Source organism: Taeniopygia guttata, chromosome 9 (assembly GCF_048771995.1).
Source record: "Taeniopygia guttata chromosome 9, bTaeGut7.mat, whole genome shotgun sequence".
Taxonomy (NCBI): domain Eukaryota; kingdom Metazoa; phylum Chordata; class Aves; order Passeriformes; family Estrildidae; genus Taeniopygia; species Taeniopygia guttata.
This window is the reverse complement of record NC_133034.1, coordinates 6,540,198-6,564,018: the sequence shown is the minus strand read 5'-3', so window position 1 is coordinate 6,564,018 and position 23,821 is coordinate 6,540,198. Positions and strand designations below refer to the sequence as shown.

Below are 23,821 nucleotides of genomic sequence, written 5' to 3'. Positions count from 1 at the left end.
TGAATCATCAGGATTTCTGCTGTTCTTGGGTTATTTCTCTGCTGAAAAGCTATCCTGACAGATTTTGATAAGTATGTCCTCACTTTATACATGGGTCTAGTGATGGGAGTCCTCCTTTCAGAGGTTACATGTTGCTACCAAGTGAAGTTGAGCAGGACATTTGGGACACCAGCTGTCAGACAATGGTACCCTTTGCTCTCCCCACCACTTTAATTCCACATTTGGACTGTCTTTCCCACACAGAAAATCAAATAAAGCATCATGTGGCTATTGTTCCAGTCACAGATTTGCATTGTGGCATTGAAAGAAGCCAAGTAACCTGCGTAAGGCAGCTTCTGCCAGGATATTCTGAAGGCTAACATCTCATACTTGTTAATATTTATTTGTACAGACTTTACCCATTGCCATGGATGCTCTGCCTCCACAAAACTGCTGAAGCAGTGATACAGCAGGAAGAGGAATAACTAAGCCTGAGATTAGTTTCTTAAAGAGTAGAAAATACTTTAGAAGTGCTTTCTTTGGTAATCCTGAAATGTGAGCACAAGAGCCATCAGTTAGCAAATGGTGGTCAGAATCATCATGGCTTTTCTTCAGGCTGATTGCCACAAAAAGAGACATTCTGAGGGCGTTGATGAACCAAAACCTGAATCCTCAGCCAGGAGGACAGTGAGCAGCTGGAGGACCAGGCCAGCAGGCATTGTATCCTGTGTGACAAGAAGCAGCTCCAAGGTGTGGCCCTGCAGCCCAGTGTGCCCAGGTGTGGGAAGGGATGGGGTAAGAGCAGCAGCCCAGCCTTAACGGCATCACCAGGAGTGCTGGGCACCGGCACTGCTCTCACTGCAGAGAGGAAAAGAAAACCACAAATCAATCTTGTTTGGACGGGGACACCCTTGCTCAGTGCTGCGAGGTCACGCCTGGATCCCACGCCTTGCTTTGAGCCCCCAGTTTAGGAGAGAGGTGGGAAGACTGGAGTGGAGGGTGAGTGTTGGGCTGGGAGGTGCCAGGCAGCTGGGGCAGGCACAGGAGGCAGAAAGGCTCCACCTGCAGCTGCTGCTCCACGAGTCCCAGGGGAGATGGAGCTGCAGCCGGCACTGGGGGAGGGAGTGGGGCGGGCTGGGCTGGGCTGACGCTGCCCTGGCCATGCCAGCGCTGCCATGGCAGCCTTGGGGTCCTGCCAGCTGCTGTACAAGGCCCGAGAAGGGAGCTGCAGTTCAGGCCCTGCAGCAGCACCTCGGCTCTTGGGGGAGGTGTGAGCAAAGGTGTGTCCATGTTTGGAGCACTGTACCACTGCTGTGGGTGCTGTGTCCGGGCTGGAGCAGCAGACACAGGTAAAAAGCTCTCTCTGTGGTGCAGGTTGGCCAGCACTTGGATCCAGGTGACTAGAAGCCATCTGTAGCTCTTTGTGCTTGGGACAGCTGCTCAAAGGACCCTGTTCCTGCAGAAGGATGGCTGCAAAGAAAAAGGAGGTAGTGCTACAGGTCGGTAGTAGCCAGGCCTTTACCAGACCTTATAAACTCTTAAGTGCAAAGGATGGAGTTCAGTCTTGGGGTGTCTCAGATTCTGCTGGCGAAACCCCACTGCGAGGTCCTCATGGGGAAGAGGCATCCCTGGAGGCAGGTGGGAAGCGTGGGAGGACCTGGCAGGTCACGCGTGTCCCCAACCAGGGCTGTGGGGTGTGGAGGCAGCTCCTGCAGGGCTGCAGGTTGTGTTTGGGGCCACTGGGGCCTAGCACAGGTTTGGCTTCTGTCAGAGACCAAAATGCCTCTGTTTTATGAGGAAATAGCTCAGAGGACATGTAGGAGTTTGTATGGGGTTAGCACATATCCTGGATGGCAAGAGTTACTGGATGTTTCTTACCAGGTCACATAGTCAGAAAGATTGCTGTAAAGATAAAAAAGCCAGAAGGTACAAGAAAGACTGAAAAATCTATTTCACAGTGATGTGTAGAGGAATTTTTTTCCTGTTTATACTGCACAGGTGACCTAGTGATGCTTTGTAACTACTGCATGAGAAGGGGGTTCTAAGAGCAGTTTGCAATGCAAAAACATTGAAAACCAGAAATGGGTTCTGCAGATCTGATTGAAATTTTGAGAGCAGTTCAGTCTTCACAAGAGAGAAATAATGAAAAGTATTATGGGCTCTTTGACCTTGTTTATTCACTGTTTAAACTGGGAAATGTGAACATGTGTAACAAGGAAAGAGGGGCATTTTAATGAAGGTAGGAATAGTTTCTGTTGCTACTTGTCCAGGTGTATTCCTGTGGGATGGGGAGCTTTACATCAACTAGACCATGCCCCTTTGGCAGTGAAGGGAAATCTGGGTCTACATCACATCTGGGATTTTTTACATCTGCAGATGAAAGCTGAACCTGTGTAAGACATGAGGGGATGTCCTGGGAGTGATCTCCTTTTGTTAGAGAAAAGCCAAGTCCAAGCAGCCTCAGGACATCCAAATTAGCAAAGCACCTTGAAGAGTGCCCGCAGTACTTGAGCCCAGTATTTGAACTTGCGGCCAAATTAATTACTACAAAATACTGTTATAAATAATTTAGATTTGTTAGTATTCTTGTGAAACACTCAGAGGGTGGTCCCAGCATTAGGAATAATTAAATATTGTAGTTCTGCAGGTGTTCTCTGAGAAAACTAAGCTTGGGTCATGTGCTGAGTAGGCAAATAAACAGAGGTGTCTGAACAGCTCCCTGTTCCCTGAGCGGGACAGGGCCCTGGAGAAACTGCCCAGTGTGACCCCCAGTGACACAGCTCTGAACAGCTGTGAGAGAGCATTTCATTTGCACGGGAGTTCCCACTCTTGGAATTCTTGGCTGTAAGATTTTAGCAGCTCTTTAATGCCCATTGGTGTTAATTATTGTGAAACAGCTGGCCTTGATGAAACTTACTGTCTTCCACTGCAGTCTAAATGTAGTTGGGGTTGATATACCCACTGAGGAAGGAGTCAGGAATATTTGTTGTTCAGGATGAACAAAACCAGATCTTGCATTTCTCCAGAAGTCTTTTTTATTTTAACTTGCTGTGTTTTTCTAAGTACATCCTGAAGGGCAAGTCCTGTAAGATGGGGAAAATGTGAAGGATTATATCCTTTCTAGTAACAGTATCGGGAGTGTGGGATAATAGAGTGGGTGGTGCTGTGTGTGGAATGGTCTAGGGCATCCTTGACAGGGTCAATCCCTGAGCAAGCTGATCTAATGCTGAGTTTTGTGCAGGAGATTAAATGAAGGAGTCCACAGGCCCCTCCCAGCCTAGAACTTTCTGTTCTCTGCTTACTGTACTTTGGAAGTCTTTAGGTAACAGCTGGGGATTCATGTAAGAACATGCTGGGTTCAGACCACCCTCCAGTGCCCACACATCATGGAAACTGTGTATTTACTAGTTTGGTTTATCAAGGCTGAAACATCTCAAATAGTAGAATTTTTGTGGCGGCAAGGTGAGAAACTGCTGCTGGAGAATCAGGTGGTTCATAAACCCTGTGAGGACTGGGATTGGATGAGGTGTGGTTCAACTGGAACCCTGGGCAGGCAGATGGAGATCCTGACAAGGGGCTGTGGGTCTGTGATCCCAGTTTGGGGGCCCCAGCCAACCCCCAGAACAGCCCTCTGCAAACTGAGTCTGGGATCCCCAGGCATCCACTGTTGCAGTAGTGCCACTAAGCAGGGAAGGACTTGCCCTTGGCTGGATGCTGCTGCCCTTTCCCTCTGCCTTTCCTTGGATCTTGTGAGACATCCTGATCAGCTGGTCAGAGGTGAGAGAACCACGGTCAGAGGAATTTCCTGAGTGCCCAGGTAATGCCTCTTCAGGCAGGTTTGTCCCTCTGGAGTAATTTGTCAATATGTTTGCAGCAACTGGGTAGTACCTGATGAATTACTGTGGCTTTTACTGTGTTTTTCAATTTTCCACACAGATTAACATTACTAGCCAGGAGCTTTGGGAAGAAGTGCTTTGTCTCAAAGGACTCATTGGTAAGGGTTTGGTCAGCACACTGAATTGTTCTTGTTCTGTGTTAAAAGGACATCAGGACTGTTAGGAATTACCAGTGTTAAGGATATTTAGTCAGTCTCTCCATTCCCCTTACCTGGAATGGAAGAAAAAAATATTCCAACCAAGTTGAGACCAGCAGGAGGTTGTGGTCCTGTTCATTTATGTGGGACAGTCCTCATGCAATCCAAGCAGTGCTGGTCTATTCAGTCTCCACTGTTTGGAACAGGACTGTCCTCGCCACAAGGAGCAGTCCTGGCTCCCAAAGTTCTTGGGAAAACCTCATATGCTCTGCCTCTGTGCAGGAGGTTTCCCTGGGAAATTTGCTATCTCCAAGGTCACAGCCATGTCCATGTTTCTATTTACGACTCCTCCACATCATTCTTAGCTTGCTATTTTGTAATGTAATTCTGTCCTCTGATGCAGCATTTCAAACCTTGCAAGGGCTTCCAGTTCAGAGCTGAATCCAGCCCTTGTAGCACATGGTCTATTGGTCTGTGTCTAAACTGACCCATTTGTGCCTCGTTCTGACCCATTTTCCTGCTTGCAGTTGTTGATGTGTTTCAAGCCTGGTGTGGCCCGTGCAAACCAGTAGTGAATCTGTTCCAAAAAATCAAGAATGAAGTTGGCAGTAATCTCCTGCATTTTGCTGTGGTAAGATCTCACTTGGTACTGCTTAAAATACCCAGTCCTCTGAAATCAGCTGAGGTTTATGGGCTGAAGTCACTTATCTTTCCAATCTTTAGCCCAAACCACAGTAGTGCAGGAGTTGCAGCTGCTGGGACTGAACCTGCCACATACAGGGGCTTGGATATATCTATATGAATTCATATAATTAAGGATTTTCAGGCTTCAACTGCTCTATGCTTTCTAGATTTCTAATTAAGCAAGAAACAGTAGAGTTATTAACACATTGCCTCTGATGTACAGGGAGAGACTGAAGGAGCTGGATTTGGTCACCCTGGAGAGGAAAAGGGACAGATGTCCAGTGGGGGGAGGATGGAGAAGGCAAAGACTGATGGCTGTCAGGGAAACACATCAACAGGACAATGAGATAATGGGATAAGTTGCAGCAGGGAAAGGTCCAAGTAAATAGAAAAGTATTCAGGTGGGAGTGTAGGACACTGGGACAAGTTCCCAGAGTGCTGTGCAGAGCTGATTCTTGGAAAAGCTCAAAACTGACACAACCCCCCGTAGCACTGAGAGCAGCCCTGTGGTGACTTTGTGTTCTGGTGCCTTTTCTGCTGCCACTGCAGCTCTTCCTGGCACTTCTCAGCCTCATGGGCAGGAGCCCTGAATTCACTTTTCAGGCTTTTTCTCTGGCACTCACCCAGGCAAGTAGTTATCCCTGTCCCACAGGAGTGCTGCTCCAGCTCCTGCAGGAGACAGCTGCCTGCTCTCAGGCTCTGGAACTGAGCTGTGAGCTGGCTGTGCCCTTGGCTCTGACCAGTGTTATTTTGTCCCCTAAGTCTGGGACCCAGAGGTGGTTTCCTATGTGTGGGGCATGAGTACCAGCTAGCTGAGGGTGTCTGAGTCCAGGCACTTGTGTGTGCATCCCTCTGGAGCAGAAATGCTTTTCTAGAAACACCTATTTTATTTTACATTCCTTTTAGGCTGAAGTTGATTCCATTGATGCTCTGGAAAAATACAGAGGACAATGTGAGCCCGTCTTTCTTTTTTATACAGTGAGTGAAAATACTTTCCCAGTGGTTGCATAGCAATAAATATGACCTGCTGGTGGGAACAACAGTCCTTTGGGGAGGATGTTTTATTTCTTGCACATGTTATGGGACAATTTTATTTTCTCTGTATCTGCTGGTAATCAAATGCTGTGCAGATAAGAATATACAGCCAGTGTGCTGCCCTGTGGAGCCTTTAGGTTCAGCCTGCTGCTTCTGCAGGACCTCACTCCTCTCACAAGCTGCCTTGCTTCATCCTGAGTCTGATGAGGAGACACAGAGCAGGTTCTTCCAAGGTTTCCCTCTTGCTGTGGAGCAGAGCAGCTCTGAGGGGAGGAGTGTACTTATGATGTGGGTGATGTGCTGCTGTGGGGAATTCCAGAGCCCAGAGAACACAACCTGAGCGCTAGCTGACTGATTTGCTTTCCACACCTTCCAGGGAGGAGAATTAGTGGCTGTTGTAAGAGGAGCAGATGCACCATTGCTGCAGAAGACCATCCTGAAACAGCTGGCAGGGGAAAGGAAGCGTGGAGGAGAGCCCATGGTGGTAATGGGTCACTAAAGCTTCAAACACCTGTAGATGTGCATGCAAGAGGAGAGCTTCAGCTCCCCAGGGCCAGCATAGCTCTAAAGTAGAGCTTTTCTTGCAAAAGTCTCCTTCTCTGCCCAGCCAACCTCCTAAGCCACTACCACAGGCAGTGGCTTTGTGTGTGTGGTCTAAAATAATGACATTTCTCAGGAGCAAAACTGTCTTACTTATGTTACCTGCTGCTCTGAAGGCATCTCTAAAGCCTGCAGCTCTCTGCTGATGTTGCTGGCCTATTCTTGGGAATGCTTTCCCCCCAGCTCTTACTGTGCACTGCCTGAGAGCTCAGCAGGCGACCCTGGACAGGCAGATCCTCTGCTGTCCCTGCTGAGCTGACCTGGCCCAGGACAGCAGGAGCTGTTCCTGCTCGGGGGGAGCTGGGATGTGGGGCCCTGCCTGGCACGGGCTCACCTGGAGGGGAGGTGTGGGATATTCCTGCCTCATCCATGTGCTCTTGCTGCTAGGTGCCAGACAGAGCCTTCTCCAGAGACCAGGGAAGCACAGCCCCCCTTCAGGAGGAACAACAGCAAGGACTAACAGGTAAGGCAAGGCTCAGGTGTAGGATGTTCTATGGCCCTTGAGTTGGAACCTTTAAAAGCTGGAGCCTTCAGTAGGGATTCACCTGCATTCCTCCACCTGACACAAGGTGATGGGGAGAGTCACCTTGAAACACGCCCATAATTTGGGTGTCTGGCATTGTGAAACTGAGGGTATTTATCTTTCCAATGTGTTTTATCTTACATTTGCCCTGCCCTCCCCCCTTGCCTTCTGGCTGGCAACGGCTCTTGGAGACTGCACATGGCTTTCTGTTTCCAGGTGGTTTTTAAAAGAAAACACAAATGCTTGGGTTCCAAATCTGCTTACACCATCTCCTGCCTTGTCTAAAATTAGCCACAAATTCCCAAAGGCTTTTGCATCTTCTCCTAAAAGGGACATTTTCCCTTGGCTTTGCTGTGACAATGCTGCATCCTGTGCACACCAAATCTTAGGCTCCAGAACGTGGGAATGGAAGCAAAACCCTACTGGCTTTAACTGAAGCACCATGGGAAGAAGGGGCGAAGGGGAGTGTGAGGGATGTTGGTCTCTGCTTCTCCTTTCTGTGCCTATTGTTAATTTCGTTCATTTTCTTCCCTCGGAGGCTGACGCACCCACCGGGATGACAACCGCACCCTGCGGGATGACAACCGCAGCCGTGGAGCAGATGCGACCTTTTTCAATAAACACGAGATTTTCGTGTAGCAGCAGCAGCAGCACCGGCTCCGTGTCCTTGGTGTCCCTCGGTGTCCCGGCTGCGCGCGGCCCCTTTAAGGCGGGCGCGGGGGCGGCCCCGCCGCGCTGCGGCTGCGTGGGGAGGAGGCTCAAGTCGCGGGTTCGAGTCCCGGCGGAGCCGGCCCAGCCATGGCCGCGGCCCCCGAGCCAGCGGAGGCCGAGCCGTGCCCGGAGCCGCCCGCGCACCGGCTGAGCGTGGCGGAGCTCGACCGTGAGCTGGACTGTCGCAGCGAGCTGGTGCGTCCCGAACCTCCGTGCCGGAGGTGGCACGGCCGGGCCGCGGGGGCGGTGCCTGCCCGGGCGCTCCGCAGGGCCGGGGGTCCCTGGGACGCGCCGAGGGACGGCCGGAGCCCTCAGGCAGCGGCCGTGAGGGGCGGGCGGCGGCTCCCTCCGCGCCCCTGCCAGGGAGGGACGGAGGCAGGGCCGGGGCTCTCAGCGCCCGGGCGGGAGGGTCGGCGGGGGCGTCCCGGGCTGGTCTGGGCCAGTCCCTATATCGTGACACGGGTCGCCGTCGCTGTCATTTACATAAATTTCTCGTGCTTCACCGTATATAGGAAAAAAAATCAACAACCCCCAAAGTTCTGTGTGGCGGGTGCCTTATGTAGCAGGTACAGAGTCAGTAATTTAATTTCACTCTCGCGGCAAGACCCTTTATAGTGCAATAGCGTGTTTATTCCCAGAACAGCGTAAGTATTCGATGACTGTGGAAATAAGTCTCACACAGCCTCGAAGAAGGAAATATCCTCACTCAGCCGGGTGAAACTGTGTGTGAGCCTGCCCTCGGAGCTCTTGCCTGCCTTTCTGGGCAGAGGTGTGTGTGCATGGGTGCTTTTTATGTGGCTGTAATTACGGTTGGGAAGGCAGAGTAGGCAACCTAAACTCAGGCTGTGGTTTCTGATGTACAGATTGACGACAAAGAATTCGACATTCCTCAAGTTGATACCCCTCCAACGCTGGAGAGCATCCTAAATGAGGTGAGTGAACCATCTGACAGGGGAGTCAGGTGAGGCAGCACATGCTCCTTTTCCTCTACTCTTACTGTGATTTTCCTGGAAAACAAAATTGTAGAGCTTCATGGTTTCCTGATACTGATAGGTAGCAGGTGCATACTCAGTGGAGTAATTGCTCTATAGTGAGTGATATGGATTTTTTGTTGGTTTTGGGTTTTTTGTGTTTTTCTTTTTTTTTTTTTTTTTAATAAAAATATCCACAGCTGCAGCATAAATGGTTTTCATCATGTCCAAGCATATTCATCTGTAGATCTGGAGAGTCACCTGAAGTCTAGGCAGCCTATTAAAGGTCAGGGTCACAAAACAGCTGTTTTTAGCTAAAAGTAATTGCAGAGTATTCAGAGAGGTTCTGAAACTGTGAGAGGAGATGAGAACTAGATTCTTCACAGCTTCATTTGTGTTGTTCCTTTCATATGTAAGGTGTCTCAAATAGACAGTCTAAAAACAAGAGGAGTACTAGGGTAGCTATGTCTTGTTTCTGCTGGTGCCTTGAGTAGTGGAAGTTCAGTAAATTTGGGTTATCTCAAACTGTCAGGACATGCAGTGACATCCACATCAGAGGAGTAGTCTTAAAATTGAGAGGTATTTATGAAGAAAATACGGTTCAGTGCAGACAAAGTCTTATCGTAGCATCTCAGTAAATTTAGGATGGGCCAAACATTTCTGAAAAGGATTTTAGCAGAGAACAATCTGTCTGAGCCAAAAAGACAAACAGCTGCAGTTCAGAAAGAGATGCTTAATGAGCACAGGGCTGCCAGGTGAAAGTGAAGTGAGGGGCAGCTGCTCTGCTCCCTGCTTGTTTGGCATCAGCTGCGGGATTGTGTTTGCTCCCTCTGGCTTTGTGCTGAGAGACCAACAGGAGCTGCACTGGTTTTAGAACACACCAGGGACAATGGCTTTTTGAAAAACTGTAATAAAAAATTCCAGGCTAAGACTGAAAGGAGAGAGGGATAGCAAACAGAAGAGCTGAGAAAAGAGCACAATCAGCTTTCGTGTCAGCTGGAGAAATTTCTGGGCTCTTGGTGCCACTTGGTGAAATGCTGGAGAAGATGATGATAATTCTAGGCCTTCTCTTGGCAATTTGGAAACTTGGGAACAGCTCTGTTAAAGGGCAGTTAAAGTTTTGATGGAGTACATAATATCTGGGGAAGAAAGGTTAGCTGACTTGTTCTCCAGACCACTTCTGTGATTTTTGTGAATTCTGGAAACCTTCCATAGAATCAGCCCAGTAAAGTAATAAATATTTCTGGGTTTTAAGTCTGAGGCTTTCTTGTGCACTTCTCCATTTCCCTGCTGAATTGATGCTGCTTTACTAATATTTCAGTTATGTTGTTGTGCATTTTGAACATTTAGTAAGCTGTGGTGATTCTTGCCCTCCAGACTGATGATGAAGAAGAGTCTTTCATTTTGGAGGATCCCTTTCTCTTGAACATTGATAACACGGATACACACTCCTATGACACCTCTTCTGTGGCCAGCTCTGACAGTGGGGACAGGACACACCTGAAAAGGTACTGCAGCCTCATACCCTGGGAGGTTAAACCATTTGTGAACGGCTTCTGCTTACATCCATTAGAAACAAATCCTCCTTTTTTCATAAAACACTGTTATTCCTCCAGGATCATGTAGGCAAAGATGGGATTTGTAGTTGCACTGGGGGCTGGCCTGTTTGAGCAGTAATGGCATTTTATGGGAGATGGATTAGTTAAATTTCTCCAAATTTTAATGGAATCTTTGGAGCACTGAATCATGGTGACTCTAAAGAAAATGTTTCAAAGGGGTATCTGACCTAGTCTGCAAGTAGCTGGTGGTTATTTTTAAAAGGCAACCGCTGTCACGTCTGTGAGTGGACTGCTAATATTGACATCTAATACATGATAATTAACTCTACTACTGCTGACATATGTCCTTAATTACTCAAATGATGACCTGAGCCACTCCCATGGCTGCCTTGTGTGCCATGAGCATTTGCACAGGATATAAACACTCTGAAGTCTGATGGTTTATGTTGACATAGGACAGACTCTCCATCCCTTCTTTCTTCAAATAAGATTATTTGTACTGAGAGAAATGCTACCTGGAATTGCTTAAACTTTTTCCAGTACAGAATATGCAGAAAAACCTGGAGGTGTTCTGTCACCTTTGGGTGAGGCTGGTTGCCACAGTTATGGATCTTTAGTCATAATTCCAGCTCCTAACAAAATATTTGATGAATCTCTGTGGGAGCTGCTTGCTTGTGCGCCTCTGGAGAGAGAAGAACCCAATGTTTCCCTGGTAGTTTTGGGAATTTGGCTCTCTGGTGATGTGAGCTTGGCAACAAAATTGCAGTTTTGCTGGGGGATTGCCCTGTCCTGCCTTTCAGAGTTTACCAGAGCTGTTTTGAAATAACTGATCCTGCACTAGTTAGTTTTAAAAGACATATTCTCCATAAACAGAAGCACTTAAGCTTTCATATCAGGTGAGCTGTGTATTAATTGAAGGCTGTTCTCTGCCATACACCCAGTTTTCCTACAGGTTCTGCTAATGAGCCTTTTCCAGTCGTGCATTTTCTGCAGATACTCACCTTTACAGGCTTAAACTTCCTCACTCACTGAAAGAGCTGAAATGTTGCTTTCAGCATGTGTTAGTGAATTCTAAGGCTTGCAGATATGTGCTTGAAACCGAAATGCAAATCATCCATTTGTTTGGGGAAATAAGTTTTTTTACTCTAGGAGCTGAGTTAAAACCAAACTGTGTGCAGGCACAGCAGGGCAGAGAAGGCTTGCTTATTATCTCATGTCTTACCTCATTCTGTGGCCCCAAGAAGAAGAATGGAAATTGCATCAGTTACAGGTGTATGCAGAATTTACCTGCTGGCTTGGCTGTGGGTTAGGCACAGTTCCAAGCTTTTATTCTGCTCTAATGCTTTTTGGTTTGTTTCTTAATTCCTTAGGAAGAAAAAACTCCCAGATTCTCTCTCACTCCATGGATCAGTGATACGGCTCTCCCTCCTGAAAGGAATTTCTGCCCAAGTAGCATCTGCAGCAGTAAGTGTCATCTTCTGGGCAACTCCACTAAGAAAAATTTGAAACTCTTTTGATTTGTGTGTGGGGGGGTGTGTGAGATTTCCTGTCTGGCCCTACTGTTAGGGGCATCAGCTACTAGCCTGTAGTCCGTAGGCAGCGATGAAGCAGGGCTTAGCTGACTTGCTGCAGCAGTGATGTGGTGGGTCACTTTTAGCACTGATTTGTGTTGTTAGATGTCACGAAACTTGGTGGGAAATGTTCATATAACATGAAAGTGTGCTTGAAGGTGCTGGAACTGGGTTTGCTCTATGCCTCCAGCAGACACATGGCTCTTTGAGAAGAACACAGTAACTTTCACATGGAATTACAGGATATTCTGCTTCCTCTCTTTCTGGGCGTTTCTAGCCAATGGTTCCCTCAGCTCTGTCTGCCCTGCTGGGGCCATTAAAATGCAGCTGGTGGTGATTTTTCTGTGTGTTGTAGTTGTTCTAATTATTAGACATGCATGATCTATGAGTTGTGTCTCTCACTCACGGGGTCTCCTGTTTCCCTAGGATAAAGTGGATGCTGGCTTGCCCACTGCAATTGTAAGTACTCGTACAATTTTCAAGGATTGTATATTTAGTTTTCATGCCAGTTTGTTAAAGCAATATTAAGACAGCTGATAAATGCATCTTCCTTGAATTTTCAAGTGGGAGGAGCAGTATGAAAGCTCCCTGGGGCCAGAGTCCAGCCTTCCTTCATTGCCCAGCTGCCCCTCTGCTGAGCAAGCCCCACACCCTCCCTTTTTTATATCATCACCAGAGTGTCTTAGCTGAGCACCTGATGTGTTTCCATCTGTTGAGCACACTGAATTTCCCTAATTGTTTCTTCTTTGACAGTTTTTTATGGAAACTTAAACTGGAGTGCTGCAAATGATGGGTTCAAAATCTGTCTCTGTCTGAAGTATTAACTAAAAATCTGTCTGAAGGATACTCCTGCTTAGCAATTTGCATCAAAGTTGTTGAAGTCAAGCATGCTAATCATGTCTAAATATGTCAGAAACTGCATGTAGGAGAATGAGAAGAAAAACATTTTAATGAGGTGAAATACAGTCAATATTTGTTCTGCCCTTGTGAAGTGAGTTTAATGTTTTACAAAGGAACTAAAGGTGTGCTCAGTACCTTCAACTGTAGCAACAGCAGCCCATAAGAAAATACATTTTTGTTTAAAAAAGAAGAGGAAAAAGTAGTCGCTTCTAAGGCAAAAGACTGTGCAGTGAAGTTGGAAACATGCTGTAACCGATATGTACATAGAATAAAAACCTGTATTTAAACATCCAGACATTTTAATTTTTTTAAACTGACTTAGACATTTTAAGAAATAAAAAGTAGAACAAGATGAATACATCTACAGCATTATGTGATTTCTAGTAAGTTTTATATCATTGAGTGCAGGTTGGCAAGTGCAGTAGGATCTTTGGGGATTTAATTCCCCATGGAAAGAAATTGGAGTCTCTGGCTTGCTGTGGACTGCTCTTCAGGGGGCCAGCACTGGCCAGGGTTTTAGAAGAGTTCAGATGTGGAAGAAGCAGCTGATTTAGGATAAAATCCGAAGTATTTATACTCAGCAACTACACCAAAGAGTGAGACTGACTTTAGAAAGATTAAATTTTGGTGTGGGTACCACTCTGAGCATTTGAATTTCAAACAGCAGAGGAAAAAGCAGCCCTCTGATCTTGAGATATTCTGTGCGATGGTTGTTCAGGTGTAGTAGCTATCTGTCTTCATGTAGGAATTGTGCTTGTCACTTATAAATTGAAAAAGTTATAACCTTTGAAATTTTCCAGTCTTTTGGAAAACTTTGCTTATAAGTGGTGGATTTGTGAAAGATGTTTCTTCTGCTTTCAATCTTCCTGTATGACTCTTTCAGGCAGCATCAAATCTGATAGCAGTGGGGACTTCCCATGGCTTAGCACTGATATTTGGTAAGTTAAAAATAAAATCTGGAGGATTTTTTTTCATTTTAATAATCTGAAAAAAATACAAACATACGCTAAAAACTGCCAGCCTGATTTATAACTGCAGGCTGGGTTTCTTCTAAGATGTTTGTGCTAAATGTGTTTCTCTTTCAGTAAAGAAATGAAGCAGAAGTAATGTTTGTCGTCTTTATTCATGTTTCTTGTGCATTGTTGGGGTTTGACACTTTGATATTGAGAAATTTAACCATGTGGGAATTGTCTAAAGAGCCTTTGCTATGTTTGAATAGAAAATACTGTTTTCCTGTGTAAGAGACCACAACCTGTATGCAACCATCATCAGTAATAATCTTCTGCCCTGTGTCCAAATAGGTGTCAGCTTTATGGAAGTTAAGATGTGTTCCCTGGGAAGTGGGGCTTCTGACCCCTGTCTGTCTGCAGACTTGTGCCCTGGGTGTCTCCTTCCCTTCCCTTGCACCAGGCAGACACATCTGGGTCCCTTCATTCTGTCATTCTGTTCTTCCTCTTATCACCAAACTCTCTTACAAGGTTTTCTGAGTTTGTGCCTCTGTTTGCCCAGCTTACCAGCTGGGACAGAACAGCTCTTGAACTGTTCCCAGTCACATTCAGGTTTTGTGCCCTTTACCTATGCAGCCCAGTTCTTATCCAGTTTAAACATTTCAGTGTATTTATTCATGCTGGTTGAAATTCTTGGAGCCCAAAAGTTACAGGGGACAGGGTACTCCAGAGAGATGGGAAAGACTGAAAGTGCGAGACTCACCTTCCTGAGTATTTAGGCTTTAAAATACTTGATGCCATTTGTTTAATTCAGCATTCAAACAATTCTGCTCCCTGAAGGGAACGTGAGCTGAAGAGAGCCTCAGATCCCACCCAAAGGTCCAAGATGCTGGGTAAGGGGCACTCGACCTGCACTGAGGGGAGCTCTGATGAAGATTTTCATCCTGAGGGTGTTCAAGCATTAGATAAATTTGAGACAGGTTGTGTCTCTTTGCTTGGGAATATTCAAAATTCATCAAGGCTCTGAGCTGGCTGGTCTCTTTGACGTTGGTTGGAGCAGCAGGACTGGGCCAGACACCTCCATCCAGAGCTCCCTTACAGCTGAAATTACTCCATGATTCTGTGCTGTAATTTAAAAGTGATGAGGAATGGAAGTACAGTATCCAGTTTTGTTTCAGGATGCTTCCTGGACACTTATTCTCTGCTGAATTCCTTCAGTTCTGTAACTAAAACTTGGGCATTCACCCCAGTGCTCTCAGATCTATCTAAAAAGAGAGAAATCCTGGCAGGATAGGGCTCTAGAAGGCTTTGCTGTGTGCAAAGAGAGGGTTGGAGATCTGGCTTGGGTTTATTCTGAAATTTAAACCAAGACTAAATTTCTGTAGACCAGTCAATATCTCTACTTTTTTTTTGGTTTTTTTTTTTTTTTTTTTTTTTTTTACTAGATGTGTAAATTAGGGTCAGATTTACTCCATGAAGGTTTGTAAAGTGTGTGCAGGGTTTATACTGTACAATAGGAACATAATGTCTTTTTTGCATGCAAAATTGTAGGTCCATTTTTTTGGTTTCTGAACGTATTTCTCTGAATTGTTGTCACTAACCCATTCTTAAACTTTAATTTTTCTTTCATATATTTTATTTCAGCTAACTTGACTCTTTTCCTAAACCCACCTGTACTCATGACTTGTCTACTCTGTCCTTATTATAGATGACTTGGGAAACTTTAATTCTGCTTTTTTGAATGTGTCTGTTGACTCCTGAAACATTATCACAGGGCAGTTCTCAGGCTACACATGTAATATTGAAAAGCAAACTTCCCTTCTGGATTAATGTTGGATTAGATGCCAAGTCTGACATCCTGGAAGTGTTGCAGAAGAGGTGGTAGGAGGGGATGTCTGGAGGCCTGGAGACACTCTCCTCTGGTACCTGGGTGAAAATAGTTTTACCAGTGATGCTACAATGAACTTCCAGTTTTATTTCCTCTCCAATTTCTATTTTTTTGGTCTTCTATGCATTGAAGTTCAAATGTATAAGCTCACTTTTTAAACTGCCTGGTTTTAGAACACTAGACATCACAGCATCATTTCTTGAATAAATCAGAAGGGGAAGCATTAACCAAAGGAAACATTCAGCAAAATCTGAAATTTCTCTGCCTTCAGAGATTGTCAGATATGTACTGTTCATTGCTTCACTCCTTTCTCTTACATTGATTTCTGGCTTTTCTCTCCTCTTTTGGCCCTTTCTGTGTGGACTGAAAGGCAAAGGTACAGTACCACTGCTGTGTGCATGTCCCTGCATGACCAGGCCTGTGCTGCCCAGGTTGCATGTTGTCTGTGCCAGGATTTCAGGGGATCTCAACAGTGCAGGAACCACTCGGTGGATGATGCTGCTGGGAATTGCTTAGTGGGTGCATGTGCACTGCACACTCCCAGATTCTCCAGGCAGGGACAGTAGAGGAGCAGGAAAATGTGGTTTTTGTAACGTCCTAGGGCAGCAGGCGCATTGCTGTTTGTAAAGGTGTTGTTTTGGGGAAGGACGAGGCTTTTCCATGAGATCACCATCCACCCACAGCATTTCCTGGCACTGTGCCTAATAAAATTAGTAGTGTGTCAGCAATTCTGCAGAAAACCAAGTAGGCCTTTCAAAGTCGGGAAAGTCAGGGCATAATGAGAAGATCTTGATGAAAACCTGGTCATCCAAGCAGTATCAACTTCTGCAGTGCCATGCTTATTTCTTTGGTTTGGAAAACTACTTCTTTCACATCCACAAACTTGTCTTTATTCTGTATGTCCAGAATTGTATTTAAACTCCATCTCATTTTGACTTCAGATTCTGAGAGCAGCACAGCTACTGCTGGAAAATTTTCAGATGAAGAATTGCCTTATGCAAATTGAAAAATTGAAAACATTTTTTGGCAATTGATACCTTTGTTTCAAGCATTTGGCAAAAGCTTTTTGTGTTTAATCCTTAATGTGCCTTACTTGCAAGCTGATAATAGAAGTCTGGAAAATCATTAGATCAGCTTTTATAACCTTTTGCTTTTGTCTTTTTTTATTACTTTGCCAGCTTATTAGTAGAAGCTCATTGATTTTCTGATCTTGCTTTGCCTTGGAAGCAATTTCATCCATATTATAGTTGAGTTTTTTTAAAAAAAAAATCTTGTCTCTTAGCTCTTATTGTGTGTCATCTTTTGGCTGTTGGGAAAAAAGAACAAGTACTGGATTGGTCATACAAATCACTTAATTTTGGGATACAACAGGGGCCTTGTTTGTTCTGAATTGACATTGCAGGTGTGGGAAACAGCAAATGGTTTCTGAAAGTTCCTGTGGGGATACATATAAAGATGTAAAACCTTTTCAAAGAAACCTGTGGAGGATTCTCCTTTTTCATGCCTGAGAAGAAGCAGGTTATTGTTTGAGTCAGTGACAAGTTTAGGCTGAAGTGGAAGTACTTCCATGAATGAAGAAGTCATTCACCTTTAATATAAGGAGCTGCAATATTCCCTTATTTTCAAACAGATTTTTATGGTTAGGTGGTATTTTTGTAAATGAACTGCATTTCCAGGCCTCTGGAGCAGGTGCTGTTTCTTTGGTTCTTGACAGCATTTGAAGAATATCTTTCTGTGAAACCTGTTTCCTAGCTGTAGCTGTTTGCTTTGAACTTCTGTGGAAATCTTTCATAATTCATCTTCTTTTTCCTTTACCTGTTCTGATCTATGCTGTGAACACCCCTGTCACAGTGATGTCAAGGTGTGTCCTAGCAGCATGGCCAAGAATGTTTTCTCCTCACCCTGAGCAGTGCTTTAGAGTAATCCAGGTGTTCAGCTGTTGTTGTTACTGGTGTTTATTTCTGAACTCCACTCCTGCATCTTCATACAGGTGGGATTTGAAAGGTGACTCCCACTCTCACTGCCTGAACAGACTGATAAATGCACTATTGGGCAAGAAATGTAGGATACATCCATGCTTTATTTCACAGCCAGAACATTCCCAGCAGTGCTGCAGCTTGGAGGAACATGTCCCATGCCTTAGGCACGTCTTCCAGGGTGTTTCTGGTGCTCAGCTCTGTTTCCTTGAGCCAATGCTTTCCCTTCCTTGCTTGAGGTGAATTGAGCATGCAGTGTTATTGTGGTGCTTCTGATGTATTTCATATCCCTGTAGTCTTCATTCCAGTAGTTCTCACAGAGCATCTTTTCCCACTCCCTCACTCAAAAGCAGGACAAAAGTGGAGACAGGTGGAAAAAGCAGCTCCAGAACATTTTTCTTAGCTTTTGAGAGCAGTGCATCAAAGACAGGCAGAGGATTCTCAGCCAAACTCATGAAGAGCAGCATCTTGCAAAGTGCTTGTGAGTCTCTCACGGTGAGAGTCTCCAAGAACTTGGCACAGACAGAGGTGCCCATGGTTTGTGGTGTGCAGGAGTGGACAGGGCATGGCCCTGCAGCAGTGCAGTCCCTGTGGAGGCTCTGCAAGCCATGGCACCTCCTTTACAGCAGCCTGTGGCTCAGGGAGGGAGTTCCTTTATAGAGTAAGAGCTGAATGCACCAGAAGTTATTGAGTGTTTTAACTGTGCAGCTTGGAGACAAAAGTGCCTTTTCCTTTCAGCCTTTGGCCTTTAGCAACAAAGCCAAGGAGTAAAATTACATAATAAGAATAAAATTATGTAATATAATTTCACTTACAAAAGCCTCTGTTGGGTTTTTGTAATTGATGTTCAAAGGCAGAAATACAAGGCTCAAAAGGTGGAATTAATTTTGTCATCTTCATTGCTACAACTTAAACACTGTTGCAGAACAGTGAAAGGAAAGTTAGATACTGATTTGATTTTTCTAGTAGTTTCTCTTTCAGTATGTAATACCTCTGCATTTCCATATTTCCTGTCCCTGGTTTGTACTTCTAAAAATAATTTTTTATTGTTTCTCTGCAAGTTTATTTAGTATTTCTCTTCAAGATAGTGTCCCACTCTTTTTGTTCTAATATGAGCTCTCATCTTGTGAACTCCTTTTTAAGAGAAATTAACTGTAAGACTGTGAATTGTTAATGTACCCCAGGTGAATTGTATGTGTAAATAATTTCATGATGTTAATTTTAACCATTGCTCTTCCTTTAATTTTTTTTACTGGTTGTTCTGCTCCAGATCAAAACCAGGCTCTCCGGCTGTGTCTGGGCAGCACTGCAGTTGGGGCCCAGTACGGGGCCATCTCTGCTCTCAGCATCAACAATGACTGTTCCAGGCTGCTCTGTGGCTTTGCAAAAGGACAGGTAATTCCCAAAGGATGAGCTGCTCCAGTGCTCTGTCCTGAGAGTTACCTGGAGGTGCCAACAGCTCCAAGCCAAGCCTCCTTGGTCTGTAGCTGCATGTTAGCTGGTTCAGTGCTCAGAAACAGCACATACAGCGTGATGTGCCCAGAGCCTTTTGGGGCACCCAATTCCTGCTGAATCAGGTTTCTGTAGAGGAAGTGAGTAATGCAGAATATAACAAAGGGTTAAATTAATTGTGTCATAATTCCTGTTAAACTGAAATGTGCAATGGCTCACTGGGACAAGCAGTTTAGTCTTTCTGGGTCACTCTCTGAGGTCTATGCATGGTAATTAAAGCTGTTTTTTACTGTGGTGATGACTTGAAATTCTTGAAACTCATATGTAACCCTAAAGTTAATTTTTGCTAATACCATACTTGTATGTCATAAGTAGCATAGCTTTTGAAGGGAAAAGGGATTGAGTCTGTTGTAGTTTTATACCAAAGGAGAGAAAGCAATTTGTGAGCAAAAGTAACAAGACTAAACCAAAATAGGTAGACATTACCTTGGTAACATTTAGAGGAGTACAAAGAAGGCTACTTTTTTTCTTTTTGCATTCATTTTCCTTTGCTTTCACCTTCATAGTAGATGAAAAACACCCCTGTGACTATAGTTGGACTAAATGACAGCTTGCTGCAGGCTGTACTTAATCCATGCAGAACAGCAGCCAGTTTTAAATGATGCTCAGATAAAATGTTTTGGAACAAGAGCTCTGAAACATTTGGTCTAGAAGCATTCATGGATGAATTATGGGATCACATAAAGTACTGCTTCCCTTAAAGTTTTATTCAGATTGTAATCTCAGCTCTTCTGGGCAGTTATGCAGTGTGCAGTTTGGGACTTCCTGCTTCTTAGCTGAGAATTTGCTTGAATTTAATATTAAGTACAAGCCAAGGTCTGTTCTCGTATCTGCCTTGTCGTGCTGAGCAAGCTCAGGAGAGGAGGAACAAGGTTCATGGTAGCCATGAAGATGCTTGAGTTTTGCTCAGGGGTGTTAGCAGAGATTTTTCACCTGTTCACTGGTTCTGAGAGAGAGAAATGCATTTGACTTGTTGGGTGGTAACAAAGTTATATTACACTCTTTAATGTTCTTATCAGGCAGATAGCTGTGAGATGAGGGAGATTGGGCAGGTGGGGAGAGCTGGCCAAAAGGACATGATTCAGAGTTGAGACAACACATGGTGTCAGCTCTAAGCAGACAAGTGAAGTGCTTAGAGAAACAAGACAGGAACATATTTCAGGTCGCTTTTCTTTGATATGAAACCCCTACTAAGCCAGGATGGTAGTGTCAGTATAGGAATTTGTTGCTGTACTGTAATGCATGAGGTGAGGGAGAGCACCCCTTGCCAGTGAATGTGTACTGAGCACAATCTGCTTGCAGATCACCATGTGGGATCTGGCCAGTGGGAAGCTGCTGCGATCAATAACAGATGCCCACCCTCCAGGAACAGCCATTTTGCACATCAAGGTAATAAACAGTAAATGTATTGCTTTTATCCCAGTTCTGTTCAGTCAGATGTGGTGACTTTCCTTGTGCAGTACTTTTAGATTTTAGATGAGAGCAGCTGCCTATGGCAGTGGTATCCAGAGATGAGAAAAACGAGCAGAAGTTCTGTTTTAAAATGAAACTGAGTATACTGACATAATCGTTTTGTCTGTGAGTTGTACTGTAACAAACAGTTGTTGTCTGTTATAACTCCTCTCTCCAATGCCAAAATGTTGAAGAATTAGTTGTTAGAACACAATTCTCTAAAACTTGCAGTGTTTTGACCTGAATACATGACTTGTCAAGTTTCAACTTAAAAGAATCTGAACTGTAGAAAGTAGCTTCTGTAAGCAGTTTTTCAAATAGCTTGTTGGGAATGTTTTGGGTTTAAAGAGAAAGCATCTATGTCTTCTTGTTCAGCATAGTGTTGTTGTCATACACAGAAAATCATATCTGAGTTTGTGCCTGGCTTTGTTTCACATGGCCTCAAATGTTTGTGGGCTTACAGATTCTGGATTGCAAACACCCCAAGAAGTGTCCCCAGTGGAGACTGTGATCCTTTGCCTGAATTACTCAATATCTTTAGAAGTTCAGGATGTTTCTGATTTGGGTCTGTCTGTAACTGCAGCCCACCCAGCAGCTCTGGCCCCAACCCATGTGGTTGAGGCTGAGAGCCCTTCTAGAGGCAGCTCAGGTTTTGGTGTGATGCAGTTCTGAGCTGCAGCATAAATTAGTGGGCCTTTGGTGCCAAAATCTCTCAACAGGGCTTGCTGGGGATATGAAGGTGAAACACAAACCTTGTTTTTCTTGCATGTCATAAAAAAACCCAGTAATTGTCTCAACTCGGTATGTTAAAGGTGTCTTTCTGTAGGTGCACTGCTTGTACTCTGTTTGTTGTTAGTACTGCCATAGCATGTATTTTTATATTCATTTTTTGTAATTTATTTCTTAGGGCCATTTTAATCTTGTTTTCTGCTCAGTTTACAGATGATCCGACACTCGCAATTTGCAATGACAGCGGAGGCTCCGTGTTTGAACTGTCATTTAAGTAAGACAATAACTCTACTCAGTGAAAGTACAAGAAGCCAATCCTGGGTCGTGGTTTCGAAAACCTAGGGAGAAGAAAACCCGTTGAAACCAATACAGTTACTGCCTGAATGTTGAAGGTGTAATTTAGGGCTGCAGAGTGACTTCTCAGCTGAAGCAAGATGCTGTGTGGCAGTGCAATACTCAAAGAATAGCTATAGTTGTTAAGGTGTCACTGTATTGTCCAGAATTTGACACTCTTGGGGTCTTGGTAGCTGTCACAAAAGTGCTACCTCTCATTTTATCTTGGCTCATTAGTGACAGCTGTCCTGCAGTAGCTGCTCATTTTACTTTTGGCCTCTTCCAGAGGAGGAAGGACAAGGAGGAAGGATTGACAGTCAATCTGATAAAGTCGAGGAATTTCCCAAACCTTATTCTCAGATAAGATCTTAAGGAATTCTTGTCTGTATCTGAGGAGCTGTATGGGATTGCCTCCAGTGCCATGTCTGAAGTGATCCCTGGGGCTGTGTAAGGCAGTGCCATGTCTGAAGTGATCCCTGGGGCTGTGTAAGGGACTTTTTAGAAGAAGTGTTTATGAAGGATCACTCCTGAGATTGTTGGGCTGCCACCAAGCTGATCTGTGCTCTTTGCAGGAGGGTTATGGGAGTGAGGACGTGCGAGTCTCGGTGTCTCTTCAGTGGCTCTAAGGGGGAAGTTTGCTGTATTGAGCCCTTACATGCAAAGGCTGATTTGAGAGACCATCCTATCACCCAATATTCACTGCTGGCCATGGCCTCCCTCACTAAGGTAATTTGCTGCTTGCAGGAGACTTGATGTGAGAGATCACAAAGAAGCTCTCTGCTGTATACTCAGACATTCTATTTTGCCTTCTTGTTTTCCTTGAAGATCCTGGTTATTGGCCTGAAGCCATCTCTGAAAGTGTGGATGACCTTTCCCTATGGCCGTGTGAGTAATAAAGTGAAACAGGTGCTTTTTGGGTTATGGCTAGAAATGTTTTCTTGGAGGGAAGGAGATGAGATCAGGAACAGGTGTTTGGTACCAGTACTGCCTTCCACAACACTGAAATTGCAGTGATAATCTGTGGGTCTGATGTGTGGAGATTGGCAGAGGGGAGGTGAGAAGGCTGTTTCTACCTGTACCTCTGTGAAGATGCTGTTTTTCTCAAATAAGCAGGCGTCCTTCATCTTCTTGTCTTTCCTGCTGCAGTCTGTATGCATCCAAACGTGGGATTTTGACCTGATTATGGCTACAATCACCTTGGACTGGGGCCACTGTTTTATATTAGAACCATACAGCAGTACCCTTAATTACAGGGACAGGAACCAAGAGGAATTCGAGCATTAAACAGTCTTCTGAATTCTTGATTATTCACTTTCACTGATCAATGGCCTAATTCTTGGAAAAGCAGCTGGGGGAAGATGTGGGATAGGTTATGTTAGGAGAATGGAGACAAGGCGAATATCAAGCTGCAGCTTGTTGTAGTCCATGTATCCATGTGGGATTGGATCTACCCTGTGCAGCTCGGACACCAGTGGTGTTCTGTCTGGGTGTCCATTTTGCCAAGGGCTCCCAAATGTGTGCATTGGCAGAGCACAAACTGCTGCCAGGAATTTGCTTTGTGTGTATACCAGGCACAGTCAGAAGTGAGAGGCAGCTGATGAGCCACATGTTCTGGAGCTAAGAGTCTGCCTGGTGTGCCTGAACCCCTGGCTGTGCTTTTTGTGTGACAGATGGACCCTTCGAGTGTCCCTCTGCTGGCGTGGCACTTCGTGGCTGTGCAGAACTCGGTGAACCCCATGCTTGCCTTCTGTCGAGGAGATGTCGTGTACTTCCTTCTGGTGAGCCTGGGCTGGTCTGTGCTGCTTTCAGGTGATCACATCTCATCCACACATTCAGGGATTGAGCCTCTATCTCAGTGACAGTATCATAGCTGAGCATTCTGGGAGCAGCTGCAGCTTCCCTATGGCGTGGGAAAACCAGCCTAGTGGTCACTGCTTTTCAGCTGCAGTGGTGCCTTTGCCTGGAGGCATGAGATTTATCTGTCCAAAAGTATTGATTTGCAGTGTGTTTCTACGGGAGATATGTGTGTGGCTTGTTTTCTGGGAGAGCATGTGAATTTGAGACACCATCTTAGTTTTTGCTTTAAAAGATGAGTCTGGAAAAAAATTGTGTAAAACACTAAGAAAAGATCTTTCAGTCCTATTGGTGTATAACTTGAGGGCTTGGTGCTCATCCTGTTTAGATCTGCAGCAGTTACATGTGCAGATATGACTGGAGACAATTTCATGCTGCTTTCAGCATTAGAGCAGCACCTAGCCTTCTGAAAATCTGGCATTTTGGCTTTGGAGTGCTAAGTTTGTTTTCCAGCTCTGCAATCATGTGGGACCTTAAGTTTTGTTTAAGTACCCAGACATGCTGTCTGGATTGAATCCTCTTTCTCCTCTCTCATCTATCCTGGGGAGAAAGAAAAGGGTGCAT

General features: G+C 45.0%; 2 protein-coding genes across 5 annotated transcripts in view; both read left to right on the top strand.

Annotated features, from left to right (window-relative positions):
• Positions 1-1,138: 1,138 nt before the first annotated feature.
• Positions 1,139-7,501, top strand: NME9 (NME/NM23 family member 9). Of its 3 annotated transcripts, XM_012575492.5 has the most exons (8): positions 1,139-1,259; positions 1,354-1,478; positions 3,916-3,973; positions 4,540-4,643; positions 5,603-5,674; positions 6,108-6,215; positions 6,719-6,794; positions 7,393-7,501. In XM_012575492.5, exons 2-8 carry the CDS (start codon positions 1,446-1,448, stop codon positions 7,395-7,397), a joined length of 456 nt encoding a protein of 151 aa, XP_012430946.4. In that variant the 5' UTR covers positions 1,139-1,259; positions 1,354-1,445; the 3' UTR covers positions 7,398-7,501. The 3 variants fall into 3 exon arrangements, with proteins under 3 accessions (XP_012430946.4, XP_072789635.1, XP_030136273.3); XM_072933534.1 differs by lacking the exon at positions 1,139-1,259 and having other exon boundaries at positions 1,296-1,478; XM_030280413.4 differs by lacking the exons at positions 1,139-1,259; positions 1,354-1,478 and having other exon boundaries at positions 3,736-3,973.
• A 58-nt stretch (positions 7,502-7,559) lies between these two features.
• Positions 7,560-23,821, top strand: part of VPS8 (VPS8 subunit of CORVET complex) — a 66,691-nt gene continuing 50,429 nt past the window's right edge. The window contains exons 1-12 of one of the 2 annotated variants that reach the window (XM_030280403.4): positions 7,560-7,760; positions 8,429-8,497; positions 9,914-10,044; positions 11,466-11,559; positions 12,093-12,125; positions 13,450-13,504; positions 18,648-18,772; positions 20,192-20,278; positions 21,277-21,344; positions 21,976-22,129; positions 22,229-22,288; positions 23,074-23,181. In XM_030280403.4, coding sequence (XP_030136263.4) covers positions 7,653-7,760; positions 8,429-8,497; positions 9,914-10,044; positions 11,466-11,559; positions 12,093-12,125; positions 13,450-13,504; positions 18,648-18,772; positions 20,192-20,278; positions 21,277-21,344; positions 21,976-22,129; positions 22,229-22,288; positions 23,074-23,181 — 1,092 coding nt within the window. In that variant the 5' untranslated portion in view covers positions 7,560-7,652. Of the gene's footprint in view, positions 7,761-8,202; positions 8,335-8,428; positions 8,498-9,913; positions 10,045-11,465; positions 11,560-12,092; positions 12,126-13,449; positions 13,505-18,647; positions 18,773-20,191; positions 20,279-21,276; positions 21,345-21,975; positions 22,130-22,228; positions 22,289-23,073; positions 23,182-23,821 lie in introns of those variants that run through there. The other variant, XM_030280404.4, reaches the window with a different exon arrangement.

Bases quoted from the DNA above. Each gene is read 5' to 3' on its own strand.
- NME9 (XM_030280413.4), top strand. From the start codon at position 3,871: ATGAATTACTGTGGCTTTTACTGTGTTTTTCAATTTTCCACACAGATT. The intron at 3,974-4,539 runs GTAAGGGTTTGG...TCCTGCTTGCAG, and splicing joins TTGTCTCAAAGGACTCATTG to TTGTTGATGTGTTTCAAGCC. The intron at 6,216-6,718 runs GTAATGGGTCAC...TCTTGCTGCTAG, and splicing joins GTGGAGGAGAGCCCATGGTG to GTGCCAGACAGAGCCTTCTC.